Source organism: Monodelphis domestica, chromosome 3, assembly GCF_027887165.1.
Source record: "Monodelphis domestica isolate mMonDom1 chromosome 3, mMonDom1.pri, whole genome shotgun sequence".
Lineage (NCBI taxonomy): Eukaryota > Metazoa > Chordata > Mammalia > Didelphimorphia > Didelphidae > Monodelphis > Monodelphis domestica.
In genome coordinates, this window is record NC_077229.1 from 499,122,049 (window position 1) to 499,142,859 (window position 20,811).

Below are 20,811 nucleotides of genomic sequence, written 5' to 3' on the forward strand. Positions count from 1 at the left end.
GAAGTTTTGTTGAGGGGGGGTTGTTTTGTGTGACTCTTCTTTTACAACACAACCAAAATGGAAATATGTTTTTCAAGATCATATCTGGATAACACAGATAAAATTGCTTATCACTTCAGGAAGAGGACAAAAAAGGGAAGGAAGGAAAGAATTTGGAGCTAAAAATTGTGGGAAATGAATGTTAAAAATTATGTGTAATGGGAAGAGGAATGAAATATTTTATTTAAAATGGTCATACTAAAAGTTGGGCACATAAAAATGGATCACGATCCTTTTAGTACTAAAACTGCATGTGCTGTTTGACAGAGATAGCTAACCTGAAACGAGAACTGAATAATGAGGAAATCAAAACAATGGGGACATCAGGAGGATCCATCTTTTCCTGCTATTATTCTGAATCATTGAAACAAAAGAGATGGGGAAAATAGCTTATCAATATTGTCCTAGTGCTATAATATGCATCAATATAAGTGGTAATACTTGACCACCAAGAATTAACTAAAAAGTTGATAAAATCATTTAGTGAGAAATAACAAGAATAACAATAATTATAAAGTATATAGCTCTAAAGCTTACAAAGTGCTTTAAACATAAATAAAAGCAAAAAGAAATAAAAAAAATTAAAGCAGGTTTGAAGATGTTAACCTGACACCTATGATATTGGAGGAAGAAAATGAGCAAAATCCTGCCATAGGCAACATTTTACACAATGTATACCATCATTCCAAACCATTCCCAGTAAAAATGGAAGGTCCCTCCTTAAGGTCAGAGATTTTCATGGTTTTATTTCTTTATTCATAGTAAAGTGCCTTCCACATACTAGACACTTAAGTGTAAGTTGAATTTAATTAGATGTTAAATCTTATCAGTATTTCTGATATCTTCCCGTTATGCAAATATCTTCAAGTTAAATATTGGCAGTAGGTAAACTAATGATTAATTCTGAGCAGGAAATGGAAAGCGGGCTACCACAATTTCCTGCAACTCCTCATTTGTTTGCTATCAATATTTCTCAAGATCCCTTTTATCCTGTTTCCAAATATCTTGGCTTAACATAAAACAGGAAGTTTGGCAGAAAATAAATGTTCCCCATGTCTGGATGCCTTACCTGAAATATCATCATCATTCCTATGACAACCTTGCTTTGACCAGCATCGTCACAGTTACTATTGCCAAGTAAAACCACCCATTGTTACTGTGGAAGGATGCAGGAGCAAAAGTGCAGTTTTTAAGAAATTATTTTCCCTTTATAAGTTGCTAGCTAAAAGGACTTTAAATTCTCAAGTGGTATAGGCATAGCTGTAACTCAAATGTTAATATATTTTCTCAGAAAAGGAAAAAAAAAAGATAAATTTACACTCTCGCTACCTGAGACTGAAACACAGTTAAGTGTAAACTTTGCATCCACCCCAAAAAAGAAGACATATTAAGTTTAGGAATGGCAATCTCATCCTGTGCGTGCATGCATGCACACACACACACTTTAAAAGGTTTTTTCCAACACCAATTTGTTTAGGGACAGTGTCTTTATTATCCAGAACATAAATTGCTTAAGAAATCGATCTACAGTACTTTAGATAGAAAAAAAAAGACCTTAGAAATCAGGGGAAGGTTCTCAGAATCACAAATTTAAGACTGTAAGGAGACTTAGTGACTACCAACTGTATCTCCTTCATTTTACAGATGTGGAAACTGAGGACACGATCCTTATTTACAGATAAAGAAAACTAAAATACTAAGAAATTAAATGATTTGTCCAAGTCTCTATAGCTAATTAGTGGACTATCCAAGAATAAACACCAGAGACAGTATTGGGAAGCATTTATTCAGGAGCCCCAGATTTGAATCTTGCCTCAAACATTTAGTAAATATGAAAAAATGACAACATCTCGGTTTCCCCACCTATAAAATAGATACTCCTTATTTTACAGGTTGCTTTGAGAATAGCATCTTCCAAATCTTAAAGACCCGTACAAATGTGACTTGTTTTCATCATTTAACAAAATATCACTCCCCAAACAGATAAGGTTCTGCCTAGATTTATGTATTTCTTGTAGAATTATTCACGACAGAATCTGAAGCCCATCTTCCTGTGGCAGATGTTGCCATGGCCACCCAAATCCCCACTCACCACATTTAATAGAAATTAAATACAAAAGCCATTTTTATAGCCTTTTTGTTGTTGTTGTACAAGAGCATAAAACCAGGAACCTAATAGAAGAGGGGCCTATTAGATAACAACTTTAAATGCTAAGCGCAAAAGCCATTTTTATAGCCTCTTCTCTACACAAGCATGTAAAACCTGGAACCAAAAAAAGGTTCCCATGAGATAACTCTAAATGGGAAATGCGGTTTAATACATATGTTGTTTTTCAATCAAGCCATTTTTTTTCTGTCTCATTTTAATGGTGTATTTTTTGTTGTTGCTTGGCGAAGAACAGAGCAAAGAGTAGAGAAACAGGGAAGTTAATTGAGAAGAGGAAGTTGTGGGAAATGGGAGATTCAACATGGAAAGAAAAATCAGGTAATTTAAAGTGCAAATCTCTACCATCTCCCATTGCTGGATGCAATGTTCATTTCTGGCAGGCAGTAATTAATAATTTAGGTTATTAATAATTTAATTAATAACTTATTTAATAATTTAATTCCTACTGCCCAGGTTAAACATGCTAAACAAACCAAAGGACAGGATGTGCAAACCTACAATAACTCATGTCATGGCTACTTATTTCTCCCCCCCACATTCATCCCAACCCTGAAAATCAACTATGTTGTCGCCTAGATGCATCTAGGTCCTTTCATTCAGATTCCAAGGAAGACTGCATTTCACTCACCATGCTAGCAGTGAGGGAAGGAGCTGACTGGCCCAGAGCCTGGCTGCGCATCCGGATGAGGTTGGAGGTCTCTGCCGCTGCCAGCCATGACTGCTCTGCAATGGTGTTTGGAAGTAGGTACCTCCCTGTTGAAGACAAAGAAAGAAAGCACAATTTGAATGGTAGCTAAGGATACCACCCTCAGTTCTGTCCTTCTGCTTCCTCAACGTCTGGGATTTTCTCTTGTGTTTGCCAAAATCCTGGGTCGTTTTGTGGGTGCTGAGAGCACTCCCTGTAAGGAAAACCCTTCCACCAATTCATATCCATAACATAATTTTAGGATGCAGGTTCCTAAGCTTTTTTGTGCCACTGGTAGGCTAGCAAAGACTCTGGATACCTACATGTTGTTGTCCATATTAATTATTGAAAGAAATGCTAGATTTGTTAGAAATTAATTAAAATGGGGACAAAAAGGTGGCCCAGAGAGGGGAGGTCTTGGGTTCAAATGTAACCTCAGACACTTCCTAGCTATGTGACCCTAGGCAAGCTTCTTAATCTCTGTTTGCCTTCATCCACTGTTAAAAGAAATGGTAAACCACTTTAGGATGTTGGCAAAGAAAACTCCATGAATAAAATGGGTGTGATATGGCCCATTGGGTCACAAAGTATCAGACAACACTGAACAACTAACACAACAATACCACCCATTTCTCCTTTAGGGTGGGGATTTTCAAAGGGCCTGTCATGTGCCCCATGGCACTGATTCTGCACAGAGAGGTTTGATGCTGTGCCAGCTGGCAGTTCTGTCACTCATTCCTCCAAGCTGGGCCACAGAACAAATCTGGTCCAGTCTGAGATGGGGGACTTATAAGCTGGGCTGTCAGACTTGGGCAAGAAACAATTCCAAGCCAGAGGCAGCATCTGTGTGGCTCTGAGTCCAGGAACAGAGGAGGGTCTCAGATCCAGCCCCCTGTCCATCGGAGAGCAAAGTAGCCAGAGCAGGGAGCTCAGACCAAAGGGGAGTATGGCTCTGCCTCTCTGGATTTACAGAGTTCTTTCACTAGCTAAGGATGCTGGGGCCAGTACTAGTCTGCTGTGACTAACCAGAAGGGAGTTGATCGCTGGGATGCTCCGACCCAAACTGAGGCACAGAATTTGCAAAACTTAGACTAGAAAAGCAGTAATCAGTCTTTTCCCTAGGTCAGACCACTCTGGGCCCATTAGAAGCTTACAGGATTCTTTTATTTTAAATTAAATTAAATTTTTAAAAATTTTTCCCATGGTTGCTCAATTCTTGTTATCTCCCTCTCCTCTTCCCTCCCTCCTCTTGGAGTTGTGTAAAAATAAATGAGCAAACTGTAAAATTAATATAACAAAGCAGAATAGCTAATATCATCCTTATAATTGACAAGCAATTTCACTGGGTTATGCTTATATTATCACTCGAGTCCTATTTATTTATTATTCATTTTTGTAATAGAGTAATCTTCACCTAATCTATTCTTAAGATCCTCAAATCACACATCTCAGAATTTAGCGGAACCCAAGAGAGACATTCCCTCCTTAAGAGTGCAGAGCTGGTCCCAAACAAGTCCAGAATCAAGACATAAGGATGGAAGAATGAGGAAAGAGATAAACATAGAGAATACCTCCTTAAAGAAGTCTTTTGGTGACACAGATGCCCAAGACAAAAATCCAAAGAGAAGCATCTTTAAAAGGCAACTAAGCAACAAAGTGAATAGAATTCAAATCTGCCCTCAGATGCTTAGTGGCTGCATGACCCTGGTCATTTAACCTCTGGGTACCAAAGTTTCCTCATTTGTAAAAAGGGGATAATAACAGGGTTGTTAGGAGGATCAAATGAAGTAACATTTGTAAAGTGCCAAGTATTGCAACTGACACATAATAGGTTCTATATAAGCCCTTGTTCCCTCTCCCTCTTTCCCTAGAAGAAAAGTTTCAGCTAGAATTCCTAGGGAAATTAAAACAAGAGTTAAAAATGATTAATTATTAAAATGTAAAAATTTTAAACGTCAACAATTTCTGCCAAAGGCACTTTGTCTATGATGTTTCAAACTTTGATGTCATATTTGACTCCTCTCATCTTTCATATCTAATCAGAGTATGATTGCCCATTTGAATCTCTATCCACAATATTTCTTTTTTTTTGTTCTTTTTTTAATTTGCACTTCCAAATTCTCTCCCTCCCTCTATCCTTCCCTTACCCATTGAGAAGGCAAGAAATGTGATATACAGCATACCTCTGAAGTCATGAAAAATATTATTTCCACATTAACTAAGTTGTCAAAAGAAAGCAAAAGCAAGCAAACACACACACACACACACACACTTTGTTTTCTACTCTCTGGAAATGAATAGCATTTTCCATCCAGAGTCATTTGGAATTGTTAATTCCACAATTTTTTTAAACATCTCCCTTCTCTCCATTTTCACTGCCATAATGCATTATATATTATATCCACTTCATTTTCAGATGCCTAGATTATTGCAATAGATTCCTGACAATACTTCCTAACTGTACTCTCTTCCCACGGTTGTTTCTATCCCCATTGCTACCAAATTCATTCTCTTTAGCACAGCCATAATATCAGCTAGACCACCTGAACAGTAAGAGAAAATAGATGACTTTGGCAAAGAGATTACAAGCCTGGCACAGGCACATGATATAATTATGATGGGGAAGGCAATTATCTCAACATCTGCTGGTATTCTCTCTATCAAGAAAGGACAGTTAATAGTCTGACTTGCTTTTACAATAATCCTTTCCTTTCGAGATGGAAAAACCAATGAAACTTTTATTCTGCATCTGATTTTTCACCAACCCAGAGAAACACCAGGAAACATGAGCAGGAAGTGATGACTCCCTCTTAGGATATGGGAAGGCAGATATAACCTAAAAAATATCTTTTATTTGGGGATAGATTTCAAAGAATTCAGAAAAAAAAATAGATGAGATTCCAAGAATGAAATTCTACTGGGGGATTCTGTGCAAGAAAGAGAATGGAAAGTTCTTAAGCATGAATTTCTTAAGAAAGAAATCTATCTGATGAGGTGAGAAAGGGGGAAACTGTTAAAAAAAAAGACCAAAGTGAGGATATATAGAGAACTCAAGAATCCATGTGGATTTTCTAGCAACATATATTTGTCACATACACAAATTTGCATGTGTGAGTATACAGTAAAAGCAAGGGCAAGTTACCAAAGTGTAGTATGATGCTGTAAGAATGTCACAAAAGCTACTGTTCAAAAAGACCTGGAAATGGCTAAACAAGATAAGGACATCAAATGGGGCTTGCTATACTAGAGAAAAGAGGATCAAAGGGAATGGATAGGATTGTTTCTTGGGTAAATATATAGAAATAACCAAGAATACAGAGAAGGACTGGAGACAATTAGATGATTCAGACAATAGAACACTAGATTTAAAAGTCAGAAAGTCAAAAAGATCAGAGTTTGAATCCTACCTCAGACACTATTAATTGTGTGGTCCAGGGAAAATCCCTTAATTTTTCTCAGCCTCAGTTTCTTCACTTATAAAATGAAGGGATTGGACTTAATTACTTCTGAGGTCTTTTCTAACTCTACAGTCATACTCCCATGTCTCCTTCATATACATACATATATATCTAAAATATATGACTAATGTGTGTATATATATGTATATTTATGCCTATTTCATTTTTTTTTTACAAAAGAGAATTATCTTGGGGTTGGGCAGGGTACCATAAGACATTAGAAGATAAAGACCAAGATAATCAATCAATGGTACAGGGAACTCTTGGGTGTGGAAACTTTTTTAGAGGCTAGGTTTAGCTTAGCTTTATTAAATTAGCAGAAAGTTAGAAATTATATGTCTACATCTTATGTGTATATACATATTATACACACATTACTACAAACTTAATATATACATACTCTAAAAAATCTATATTTAAAAATCATATAACCCCATAGTATACAGATAAAAAAAATAAGGGCAATATTGTGCAGGTTTGTTTCTTTAAAATGAATGTTAAAAAACATACCGAGAAGCTCACCAAGGCAAGTTTAAACAATGCCAGCTTCCCAAAGTGTGGAACGATAGTTGTGAGGATGACACACTTGTTTGGCACTGGCTGTCCTTTAGCTACCTCCTTGGTAATATCTCAAGATGCTAGATAGCTCAGTATCTCCAGGGCAAAGAAGGTGACAAACTGCTGAACTCAGAGACAAGATGGAGAAGAGAACTGGTTCCAAGATTCAGTCTCCTGTTCTACAGAGACTTTATGCTCTGCTCTCTGCAGAATCTCATAGAGTTCTTGTCTCCAACAGGAGGGGCCGGGGACACTAGCCTGGATTCTGGTGCCATTGATTGTTTTGGTCTTCTTGAGCTGGTTCAAAATGATCAGGATTATTTGTCTTCAGTAAATATTGTATCTTGAACACTGTGCAGGACAAAGGGAATTCATGTGCCATAAGACCAAAAGTGGGATGCGCTGGGGTACAATAGGGACTAACTTTATAGACCACATGGGTTTCAAAAGCCTTAAGCTGAATCCCACATTCTGACGCACTGTAGCATAGCTCAAATATATCTGACTTCTCCCCAGTCACTAGACAACCTGTCCCAAGCATCAGTTCTACACCAATCACAAGATTAGCAACATCAAACATTTTTTTTCACTGACACCCAGATAGTGCCTGGCACACAGTAAGCATTTGCTTAACAAATAATTACTGACTTAAGTATCTAATTATGTGCAAGGCCCTTCAGAAGTCTTATTTGAATGCACTGATTTCTTGAGATCTATGCCAGTGCAGATCAAGCTCTGGAGAAGTCTACGAAGCACAAAAGGTTTCCAAAGTACTGTCCAACCTAAAAAAGTCTATTATCAGAAAACTGGCCACAAAGGGACATAGTGGTAAACCATTCTTTGCTAGCTTTTGTGGGTTATAAAATCCAGCTGAATGGACAGGGAATCTGCTTCTCAGGGGCAAATTGGCTAAAAAATGGTACATAATATACCATTTTTTTTTTTTAGAAAACAGAAAGAAGATGGATTCTCCAAAACCACTGGTAAGACTGGTAAGCTTCCAAATTACCACTGAAAATCTGAAAGATGTTATATTAAAGAGATTTTTGTCAACACATATCAAATAAATCCATTACTAATATTAGCCATACTTGAACCATTAAGAATCAGTTATATCAATGTAGCCTCATTTTCTTTTGGGCAGGATCAATCACAAACATCCTATGTATAACCCCTCAGTTAGGCAAATGGAAAAAATGCAAATAGAAGCATATAATTAAGATATATTTAATTATGTTATATTTATATTGTACTTACTTACATAATTATATGCAACTACACCAGCAGTTTTATGCATTCTAAACTGATTTTCTAGCCCCAAACAAAAAATACCAATTGATAGATTGCCATGAGAATTCATCCTAGGTTCCTATTGTGTTCAACATTTTTATAATTACTTAAATTTTCATTCAGTTTGTTAAATGTATTTATTAACTGTTTATTAATTTAATACTTATTACTTAGTTATTAACCATTGTTAAATTAACAAATAACACACAGCTGGACTGATGGAAGATGAAGGATAGCTATCACTCTAGAGAGTAGAATTAGGATCCAAGGAGATTTCTATAGAATAGATGTGTCTATAGACAATTAACTTCTTATGGATAAATGTAAAGTCCTATGCTTCGGTTAAAAAATCAACTGCAGAAGAACAGGATTGAAGAAATAACGAGATGTTTAAAATCAAACTGAAGGGATCTCTGCAGGCTTTTACAGTGGAGTGTAAGCTCAACATGAAAAACAGTGTGTGAGTAAAAAACAAAAACAAAAACAAATCTATGTGACTTAAGACTGCATTAATTGAAGTAAATAGAATAATTTAATAATTAATAGAAGCAAAGGGTCCAAAATAAGGTTAATAGTAATCCAGTATCATCACCCAGTTCTAGTTCTGAATATGTGGTAGATGTTAAATATGTCAACCAATTAGACTTCCCTGGTACCAAAACAACAGAGACATGCCACATACCTCCTCCCATCAAATCTCTAGAAATTCACCCAGGGGCATCGCCATCTACTTTGCTGCTGCACCCTAACAACCATGAGACTTGCCATCTGAATAGCAAGTGAAATCTTCTTTATGTTTGGTTGTCCTGCCATTAAAGTGTAAGTTCCTTGAGAAAAGAAATTCTTTTTTTTTCTATTTGTATCCCCAGGACTTAGCAAAGTGCTTTGTATGCATTAAGCAACTAATAAATAAATGCTTTTTCATTCTTTCATTTTTGGCTATTTGATAGAGGTGTTGTGGCTGGAATTCATGCTTCATGCAAGGTTTAAATAGGAAGGACCCAAGGGCACATCCCCGACATTACAGCCTCCATGTACAGCTCCATATACCTATTCACCTCTTCAATTCCTACTTAAGCTTCAAGTCTAAACTCAAATGTCACCTCCTAGAATCACCTTCCTTCCTCAGTCACACTCTGTAACTTTGCACCTTCCTGATGATCTCACCTATTTTTTGGATGTTACTTCTGTAAGTATCCATGAAGGCAGAGACTGTGTCTAGGGATCAGTACAATGCCCTGCTAAGGATTTCCTAAATAGTTATTCCATTATTAATATGTCAGACTAGACTATTAATATGTCAGACCATTCAGAATCAGTCACCTCAGGCTAACCCCATTTCCTTCTGGGCAAGGAGCACCAGGAAAATAGGAAGCATAAAGTCCCCCACTATTTGTTTAGGCAAATAGAAAAATGTGAGCATTTTTAAAATGCCTTAAAATTTTTGATTGAATTTATTGAACTGCTTCGTTGGCATTAGATAGTGAAACTAACTAGACTGTCTGTGTTTAATATCAATGATATCAACTGGATCTGATTAGTGTGAATAATGAGTTCCCTGAAGGAATAGCATTATTAAAATTCCCATTACATATTTACATTGGCCTGGAACCAATGACCATATTTTACATAATTATAACTTTGAATAGTGTAAACTTGACTACATGGGACCACTTCAGGGGACTGATGTGCACAAATCCAGATCTAACCGTTCTGAAATTGAGAACCAGCTTATATATATATATATAAACTAAATGTTTAAAATAGTATTTCATATGGACTTTGTGTGTTAAGGAACCTTGGCTTTTACTTTGACATGCTTTTAAGAAATCTATACTTTTACTCAGAACAGGAAAACTAACTTCTAGTTACACTGTCAAAATATCTTACCGGCAGATCTGCCTTTGAGCCTGCTGGTCCAATAAAGTAGCAGCAAAGACTCAGAAGTATAGATTTATTGAAGCATAAAACCTATCACTTAAAATTCTACTACTTGTCCCTATTGGAGTATTGGTCATCAGCTCAGAAAAAGCTGGCTTATGCAAGATATCAGTTATAGTCCGGACTACTTATCAGCTTTTCAGCCAAAGCTCTTTTGAAATATAGATCAGGGAGGAACAAGGAAGTAAGAGCATAAGGGGGGAAATCAATAGGCTGTTATACAAGACACTTCAGGAAATTTGCTCCCTTCAGATCCCAAAGTAGAAGGCTGAGTACTAAAGGGAAAACCTTGTGGGGATGGGGGCAGTGATAATTAGAAAAACCATTGTTAGTATCATGGGAATAGAAGCAGCTTAGGTAGTGCAGTGGACATCAGGAGGACATGAGTTCAAGCCTGACCTTAGACATATACTAACTGGGAGACCTTAGAAAAGTCTTTCAACCTCTGTATGCCTCAGTTTCCTCACCTGTAAATGGAGGGTAATGATAGCACTTACCTCCCAAATTGGTTGTAGGAGAAAATAAGATATTGGTAACTTCACAAGCCTTAAAGTACTAAATAAATGTTAACTGTTAGTATTGATCATAATATGTATATGCATTTAAAAAAATTTTTGAGCATATAAAAATTTAAAGGGAGGAGATGACTATTCTTTTTCTCTTTTTTCCCTAATGTTACCAACTAGTTCCACTGTCTGTCATTTAGCATCAGCTATGTTAGTGGGATTTTCTACTTTTTCCTTTTATTATTATGAACTTTAGAGACATTAACAAACATTTATTTCCACATTTAAAGAACAGAAAAAAGACTCCATATGAAATTGTGAATCTCTATTACATATAGTTTTTTAAATATATCTATTTTAAGTTGAAATGATAGTTCCAACACCACTTTACATGTCTGGGTCTCATTCTGTGTTTTCTTTTGCTCCCTTATTTGTATTTTTAAATGATTCATCAATGTTCTTTTCTCTCTTTTTTGACATGATTGTCATTAACCTTTCTTCTTTTCAAAACCCTCCTATTCAAAAAGAAACTAATAAATGGTTTAATTTTTTTCCTTCTGTAGCAGTCCAGCCCATAGGTATTATGGAGAGACAAGGATTGTGAGTGAGCACATGGCCATTCTGCGCATGGCAATGAACTCTATTCCCAGCGTGGCTGAAGTTAGGGTGCGAAACCTTGCTTCCCTTTGTCTCACTCACCTGAGGATAATAACCCCACCTTCACCTTGTCATAATTTGCAATTATCCAATGGCAATACACTATGTAACTCATCTATATGTATTGAGGCATCATGTAACTTATCAATATGTATTGAGCTCATTTGTATATCAAAGAGAATAAAAGAAAGGGACACAGCCAGCTCCTCCCACTTCGAGGACATTAACAGGTTTGCCAAGGAGCAACTTCTCCCCTTTCTCTCTCCTCTCTATCTTTTTCCTTGAGGCCTGGCCCTTCAGTCAGGCCTTCCTGTCTCTCTCTCTTTTCCAATGCTAATACCTAGCATTATCTAACTCCTTTAGTTTCTAATCTCCTTTCCTACTGAGCTAGTATTATCCTCTGACCAGTAAAGTGTTAAATTGGGATCATTGGATGGGAATAGCCTAAATAGTAACGTCCAGTGGTCAGAGCAGGGCTGTGGCTCCCGAATATTAATAATTGATTACTGACTCATTTATTCACATCTCTAAGGTCAGCTCTTTCACACTCTTCGCGGAATTCAAAACTTCTATCCTGTTTCTATTTTCCTACCTTAAAACTTCTCGCGGGCCAGGAAGTTTTACCTTCCCTCCCACCTTTCCCTGCTCTCCTAGAGGCAGACAATAAGATATAGGTCATACATATATTATCATATAGTACACATTTCTCCATTCATCATATTGCAAAACAAGACACATACCACTTATGTTGGAGAAAAAACCATGCCTGGCACTTAGTGGATCCTTAATAAATGTTTATTGACTGATTAAATACAGAGTAGGCATAATGTGCAACATACTCTTCATAAAACATTTAAATTGTAAGGAGTAAAGCATACAATGCCTTGCACATTTGCCACTAAATAGTATTTGTTGAATGGAATTATCCCAGTCTCTATGAAGTTACTTGTAATAAAACCTAGTAGATTAACCCTTAAAAACTGGAAGTATCAACTTATTCTTTCTGTAAACATGGAGGCTTGAATCCAGGACTCCAGTCCCCAGAAGTCCTTGCTCACTTCCAAGAATGCTTTGGAATCACACTGAATTCTCACCTGGGCGAGATCACAAATTATTATTTAAAGGAGTTCTCCGCCTACTGAAGGTCTCTTCTCTTCCTGTTTCCCCTGACAAGCAGACGTGTCTCATGATGTGAGTGAAAATTGAATGGGCCGCTCGGCCCACCTAGCACGTGATTCTCTTACTTGTATATTATTAAATTCTTTTTCTTAAATAAAACTCTAAAAATATAATACTCCTTGCAGAGAGAAACTAATTTCTACCTGCCTCAGTTTCCCTAAATTTTAATCTTAACAGTTCTTTTGTACTTGTGTATTTTGTGTCCAAAATTAAATTTCCTTCATTTAATTAGCCATTGAATTTGTCAAGTGACTTATCATGGGAAAGGGTAGCAGTAAAGTAGAACCTGAGAGTATATAGTAGATCCCAGTTCTTAATATTCATATGAGAAGAGAGACAGAGGAAGAGGAAGAGAAAGAGAAACATAGGGAGAGAGACAAAAGAAGCAAGGGAGAGATAGACAGACATATATACATACAAACCCAAAGTATATGGATATAGATGAATACACCCACACACATAGCTTAACCACTGCTCTGCCTTAGGCATTTCACAGGGAACAAGGTTCAAATTGAATATATGAAAATTATTAGATAATTTTGTTTTAAACTCACCCACTGAAATATTTTAATTACTATTCATAGATTTTGTTGACTGCTTTTGTTTTTACTAGATTTCTCACTATATCCATTCCTTTACTCTCCATCAGAGAAGCATCTCATATAAAGGAATTATTTTTAATAAAAGTAAAATAAGCAATACAACAAAAAATCTGACATTCTATGCAATGTTTCACACCTAGGGTACCCCCCATACCCATACCCATGCCTCTCTAAATGAGATGGGCAAAGCTTGTTCAATGTAATCACAACATTCACTTTCAATTTTGGGGGGGAATATTCTTTCTGCTCGCTTAGTTAGAATCACTGGATATATTTCCCTGACTATTCTTACTTCACTTTGTATCAGTTCAATTACATTTGATTTTAAAATAGCAAGATACATTATTCTTCTACAATGTAGACCAAAAGGATACTGTGACATCACTGTCAAGTAGCAATGGTTATCCAACTTAAAGCAAAAAATCCTGGGTTTGGAAACAGAGAGACAAATTCTAAGTCCCATTCTTCCTATAGCTAGCAAGTCAAATAAGCTGTGACTTCTAAATGAGAATGTTGGTCATTATTTAGTTGTTTCAACCATCTCAAGTCTTAGTGGCCGCTTTTGGGATTTTCTGGGCAGACACTGGAGTGGTTTGCCATTTCCTTCTCCAGTTTGTTTTATAGAAGAAGAAACTAAGGCAAATAGGCTTATAAAATAGCTAGTGGCTGAGGAAGAATGTGAACTCAGGTCTTCCCTGACTCCAGGCCTAGCATTCTTTTTTTTTTTTAATTTTATTTTAAAACCCTTACTTCCATCTTGGAGTCAGTACTGTGTATTGGCTCCAAGGCAGAAGAGTGGTAAGGGCTAGGCAATGGGGGTCAAGTGACTTGCCCAGGGTCACACAGCTGGGAAGTGTCTGAGGTCAGATTTGAACCTAGGACCTCCTGTCTTCTCTAGGCCTAGCTCTCAATCCACTGAACTACCCAGCTGCCCCTCCCCCCCCTAGCATTCTATTCACTGCATCATTTTGATTCTACAGAATGTTGGACTAGAAATCTAAAATAATCTTTCTGTGAACTCCAATAAGTTTTCTTATGTACTTGTCTTTCATTTGCATACAATTCTAACAATCTCCATTATTTATTGTTTCCATCTTCCATAGTTTCCTCTTAATGAACTCCACGTTAATTCATGTTGATATCCATCTCGTCTCCTCCCTTGTTGATTTCAAGGCAGAGGAGTGGTAAGGGCTAGGCAATGGGGGTCACGTGACTTGGTCCAGGATCAGAGGGCTAGAAAGTGTCAGAGGCTACATTTGAACCCTAGGTGTAGCTCTCAATCTACTGAGCAATCTGGTTAACTTCATGATTTATTTTTTTAAAGTCACATTGCTACTAAAAGCAATGTAATAATCCAGGACAGTTATGAGGAACTTATGAAAAAGAACGCTATCTTCAGCTAGAGAAAGAACTATGGGAGTAGAAATCCAGAAGAAAACACATATGATTTATCACTTATTTATATGGGTATATGATTTGGGGGTTTGGTTTTAAAAGATTACTCTATTATACAAATGAATAATATGGAAAAAGGTTTTGAGAGATAATATAAATATAATCCAGTGAAATTGCTTATTAACTCTGGGAGTGGGAAGGGAAGAGGGGAAGGAGGCAAGAATCATTTAACCATGGAAAAATTAAAAAAAATAAAATTAAACTGGAGGAAAAAAGAGAAAAATTAAAATTAATTTTAAAATAAAAATTCACTTAAATAGTCAAACACCTTCACTTTAGTGAGAAAGAAACTAAGGCCCCCAAAATGGATGGGGTGGTGGGATTCAGGTGATTACCCTTTAATGTAGATAAGAGAGATCAAGACCATGATCCTGGCCTGTATCTGAGCTCTGAGGTCCTTAGCACAATCATAGGCCACTCTCTGTAGCAGGGTTCTCTGAATCACCAAGGAATATACTAGCAGAGAATATAGTATAAAGATCACTTCTGCCTAGCTAAGAGATGGATACAGTAAGTGGCTACACTACAGAAAGACTCTCCAAGGGCTCATAGGTCACACACAGATAGTTGGGTATTGATTATGTTAAAGAATAAATTATAATCACTTAACTTTATACAACACTTTAAAGTTTCCAAAGTTTTTTTTTTTAATTTATGCTTTCTCATTTGATTCTCACATGAATCCTGGGAGGCAGGTGTTATTATCTCTATTTCATAGATGATGAAAATAAAGCTGAAAGTAAGTCAATCAGTTAATCAATGGACATGTTATTAAGAACCTACTATGTATATAAACAACCCTGTGGTACAATGATCAACTGTGAAAGACTTAGCGATTCTCAGGAATACAATGATCCAAGAAAATTCTGAAAGACATTATGAAAAAATAAGATCCACCTTGTAAAATTTAAATTAATATCCAATAACTCCAAGTATTATAATTTATAAAGTTTATTAATAATCACTTGAAGTAGAAGAAATAAAAGAACAAAAGTATGAAAGCCTAAGTAAAAGACATGGGTAAAATTCTCCTGCCTTGCTCTCACCCAACTGCCACAGCCACCTTCCAGGGAGCAGAGAGAGAGAGGGCAGAGCTACAATCACAACTTTATCTCCAAAACATAAGGATGTAATGTGAGAACAAAGATGGGAAGCTGGGACAGAGAGCTCTGGGGAAAAAATTCTAATTACACAACCTCCAGAGGTAGAACTGAGAAAGTCTAAATTTTTCACTGTCTTGTATATGTGTTTTCTTTAATTTTTGTTTTATATGAGGAGTCTTCTTTTACCACATAACCAATAAATATGTCTTACATGATCCCACATGTTATAGCCTAGATCAAATTGCTTGCTATCTCATGGAGAAAAAAGAAGGGAAGGAGAGAATTTGAATCTCAAAATTTTAGGAAATGTATGTTGAAGACTTATCACATGTAATTGATAATAAAAAGAAAATACTTTTTGAAAGAACCTACTATGTGCCAGGCACAATGCCAAGCATTTTAGAAATACCTCACTTGATTCTTATAACAACTCTGCAAGGTAGATGCTATATTATTATCTCTATTTCACAAATGAGGAAATTGAGGCAAATAAGTAAAATAATTTCCCCAGAGTCACATATCTAGTACAAGTCTGAGGCAGGATTTGTCAAGATGTTCCTGATTCCAAATCCAACACTATCTATTTCACAACATGGCTTCCTTGAATGAGGAATGTTCTATAGTGCTAAGGGTTATAATGCAAAAAAAAAAAATGTTGGATTTAGAGTCAAAAGGCTTTAGGGATAATTATGATAATATATTAATAATACTAATAACAATTAGCATTTACTTAGTACTTTAAGACAGTTTATTTGAACCTCCTAACAATACTTTAAAAGTAGGTCCTATTATCCCCATTTATATAGAAAAAGAAGACTAACAGAAATTAAGATATTAATTGGGTCTTTGAGACTGTGAGTAGCTGTTTCACTGCACCATCCAGCATAAATAATCTGGGATGGAGCCAGAAACCAAATCTCAGCACTGCATCTTCATTTCTTGGGGTTTCAGTTCACTCATCTCTACCACTAAAAGGGAGCCCAGATAATGCTTTGCAATTCTAAACCCATTATCCCACGTAGTAGTCTCTAACATCCCTTCTACTTTTAAGTTATCAAGGCTGAACTTCCTTGAAACTGTGGCCATCATCTTTAAAGTCCTACTATATACCAGAAGTGTCAAACTCTACCTGAAAATTCTTCAGGGCAGCCTGAACCAGATTAAAATGGAATTGATAAGAGAGCATTATGTGGCTCAGTGGATTGGGAGCCAGACCTGGAGACAAGAGGATCTGGGTTCAAATTGCCAGACCTGGAGATAGGTGGTCCTGGTTTCAAAACTGGCTTTAGGGGGCAGCTGAGTAGCTCAGTGGATTGAGAGTCAGGCCTAGAGAGGGAAAGTCCTAGGTTCAAATCTGGCCTCAGACACTTCCTAGCTGTGTGACCCTGGGCAAGTCACTTAATCCCCGTTGCCTAACCCTTACCACTCTTCTGCCTTGGAAACATTACACAATATTGATTCCAAGTCAGAAGGTAAGGGTTTAAAAAAACTGGCTTTAGATACTTCCTAGGCTCTGAAACCCTGGACAAGTCACTTAACCCCCATTGCCTAGCCCTTGTCATTCTTCTTCCCTGGTACTAATATATAATATTGACTCTAAGATAGAAGGTAAGGTTTTTTTTTTTAATATGATTGGGAAATATCTAACAAAACAAATAAAAATAAAATACATATGATGTTGTGTCATGTCCCCAGACAACGTGCATCCTATCCATTTATATTTAAGTTTGACATCCCCGACCATACTACAGAGCCATAAGCACACCAAGGCATTCCTGAAGAACTAATGGCTCCTTGATCCTCATTGAGAGTTCAAATTCTTATAGGATCATGAATTTAGAACTGAGGACAGTAGCACTCAAGTAGTCCAACCCTCTCATTTTAGAGAGGAAGAGGAGATGTGGAGTAGGACAGTGATACTGTTCAAGGAGACTATAATTTGGAGGACTAAGTCTAGCTCTATTGAGCTAGAAAAGGTAAAGATGTAAGCACACAACTATCTAACAACAAGGAAGTCATATAGTGTTTAAAGTTCTGCTCCTAAACTTTATAATTTAATATATAGCAAAGTGTATACCCATGAACTAGTGGAGAGCACAAGCCTAGAGAGAGCCTTATTTTCTTAAATTTCTTCCTAAATTCCATAGGCTCCCTGTCACGTCTATTATGAAAATAAACACTTCTCTCTGGCATAACAACCTTCCGAAGCCTTCATATATCTCTTTAGATCATTTTAACACATTACTCCTTTCCACACATTCTGCAAGAAAGGTTTTAAACATGATGCCTGGCCCACAAAACTCCCAGAATCAGATTAAAATGTAATTGGGAAATATTTAACAAAATAAATTAAAATACAATAAAATGCAGGGTAATGTTAACATACGATTTTAAGTGGCCAGCAGGGATTCTTATGGATGGTTTGGAGGCATCTATTTCTATTTGAGTTTGACAAGGACCTTAAATGATGTCCCAATAGAGACATGAGGAACAATACGAAAATAAAACATAATTGCTAAATTATGTGGGGCAGACAATACAAGTCAAAGGAATTTAGAAATAAGAGAGAAGAAGAAATCTAAAGGACTGCCACATTTATCTACCTACTCTTCCCCACATATAATCTTTTGTTGGTGTCTATGCCTAAAATAGTCTTGTTCTTCATCTCTGCCTCTTGGCATCCCTGGTTTCCTTTGAAATCCAACCAAACATCATCTTCTATGTCAGGGTGCTTAACCTTTGTGGGCATGTGTCACAGCTTCTTTGGCCAGGCTGGTGAAGATTATAGGAGCCCCTCTTGTCAGAATACTATTGTTAAGTATCGATAATAATTTATAAAAAATATATAGGTTTACTTAGACAATTATTATCAATATCAAAATAAATATATCAAACTAGGTTTTATATACCGCCCTGATTAATTTGTATCTATCTTCTATATGTTCAAACATTTCTCCTCAGTGCAGGAGCCTTCCCTCTGTTGATTACCTCCAATTTTTAGTGTTTACAGCTCTTTTGCACAGTTGTTTGCATACTATTTACCCCATTAGAATGTAAGCTGCTTGAAAGCAGGAATTATATTCGTCTTTCTTTGTATACCTAATGCTTAGCACAGTGTTTGGCACATAAAAAGCTTTTAATAAATGCTTATATATTAATTTCTCTCTTACCACCATTGTCCTCTGCTTTATTTTTTCTTTTTAAAACAATATTTTATTTTTCCTCACTTACATGTCAAAAAATTAACATTCATTAAAAATTTTTTTTGCCATATCCTTTGAATGGAAGCCCCTTGAGGGCATGAACTTGTTTCCTTTTTTTAATTATTATTTTTGCTTTTGTGGCTTTAGTGTCTTGCGCGCGCACACACAATAAATATCCGTTGGCTATATACTTCTTTGTTCCAGGCACTTCCTCTCCACCATCTGTGAATTCCTGTGAAATGTATTATCTGTACTACTTAATTTTAACATTCAATTATATTTTTATTTTGGTTCTCTCATTGTTCCTCATGTCTCCATAGCAAAATCTTTAAGATCCTTGAAGGCAAGACTGAACTTACTTCTGTGGTAGCACCCTTGAAAACTATCATTATGGTATCTGTCAAGGATTGGCTCACTGTTGACTAAATGACATTTGACCTTCCCTGGTCCCCATATTTCGCTCTATTTATTTTTCACATCTAATAGAGGATACAAATCTTGGTCGTCCCCAGTAAACATAATAAATTATGACCCAGAATTTCTGGATAACATTATGAAAGCATTAATGTACCAATAAAGTTTATAGTCCTACACTGAACAAAATCTTGGAGATCTTTATTCCTTCACAAGACAATGACAGAGATGTTATACATTTTGATCCCCATTCTTGTTAACAGAGTTAAGGCTAGGAGTGACAGTCCTTGGCACTTGTTAAAAGTCACTAACATTATGGCTTGGTTAATTATGATTACATCAAACTTTATTTAAAATTGATTTCTGATGAGGATGAAAAGTCACCAAAAATGTGTTGCTTTTATAATCATGCATCATTTGCTGCCTACCACTTAAGAAAATTAGCATCTGTCAACTTTGTTACTCAAATGCATATGGTGAAAATTAATGTAGTGATAACTGCTCTAATATTTAAGAGGTCAACTGCACCCCCAAAGTTGTTGTTCATTTTTAACACTAAGTTTGGCCTCATATATCTGAATAGGTCGATTAATTTTTCTATTCCAATTCAAGTAACTTCTATTAGATTCAGTACAATAATGTAGATATAGAACTTGGACCCCATCAGAAAAACTTAGGTTCAAGTCCTGCATCTGACATTCTGGACATGTGTCCCTGGGGAGATCACTTGAACTCTCAATTGGCCAAGCATCCCAAGAAACTCTCTAAGATTAAAGTGCATCAGAATTACTAATCTGTTCTATACATCAACAAAATTAGGGGTCCAGGCTAAAATAAAACGATAGTAAAATGTTAACATATCCTTCAGAATATATTCAAATTTTTTCTAATTCAAGCAACTGGAATTTTGAAGCAGCAGTTACTACAACTGCTGATTTCTGCTCAAATCTGGTCCTAGATGAGCAGAATTCTGACCTGGAATAATTTTTTGTTTTGACTTTTAAAAAATTCTTCTGTTTATTTTTATTTCTAAAATTTTTAATTTATTTGTTATATTAAAATTCCTGGACAACTACCTCCCTCCCATCTCTCGATGCACTAGAAAAAGCATCATTTGACAAAAAGATCTATGTATTGAGAACCCTTTATCTTGCTTATCCGTTCTTTCTCTGGAGGTGGACATGCACAAATCATTCTTCAAACAATATTTCTATTGCTTTATAGGCTGTTCTCTTGGCTCTGCTTGTTTCACTCTTCATAATTTCATGTAGGTTGATAACCTTTACCAAATACAGTAGCAGTGGCAGAGGGTTTAGTCTCTAAGACCATCTCATTACGGCTACTACAAGCCTTTCCCCTGAGTCTCATAGCACTTCCCCTGGGATTTGGACCTCATTTTCCTTAGAAATCTATTCCACACAAAGACAACAAACAGCAAGCAAGCATCAGTCTCAGTTATTTTCAACTAATGTAGTAATTCTGATTGTATTGATGCACTGCTGGAGTATCTCAAAATGTTCACCAAAGAAGATTATGTATATAACAAGCAACAGT

At 36.3% G+C, this 20,811-nt stretch overlaps 1 protein-coding gene across 12 annotated transcripts in view; it reads right to left on the minus strand.

Moving 5' to 3' along the window:
- Positions 1-20,811, minus strand: part of MAST4 (microtubule associated serine/threonine kinase family member 4) — an 818,549-nt gene that overhangs the window by 517,363 nt on the left and 280,375 nt on the right. For all 12 annotated transcript variants that reach the window (XM_056824832.1, XM_001381429.5, XM_056824829.1 and 9 more), the window contains one exon: positions 2,835-2,959. In XM_056824832.1, coding sequence (XP_056680810.1) covers positions 2,835-2,959 — 125 coding nt within the window. The remainder of the gene's footprint in view (positions 1-2,834; positions 2,960-20,811) is intronic.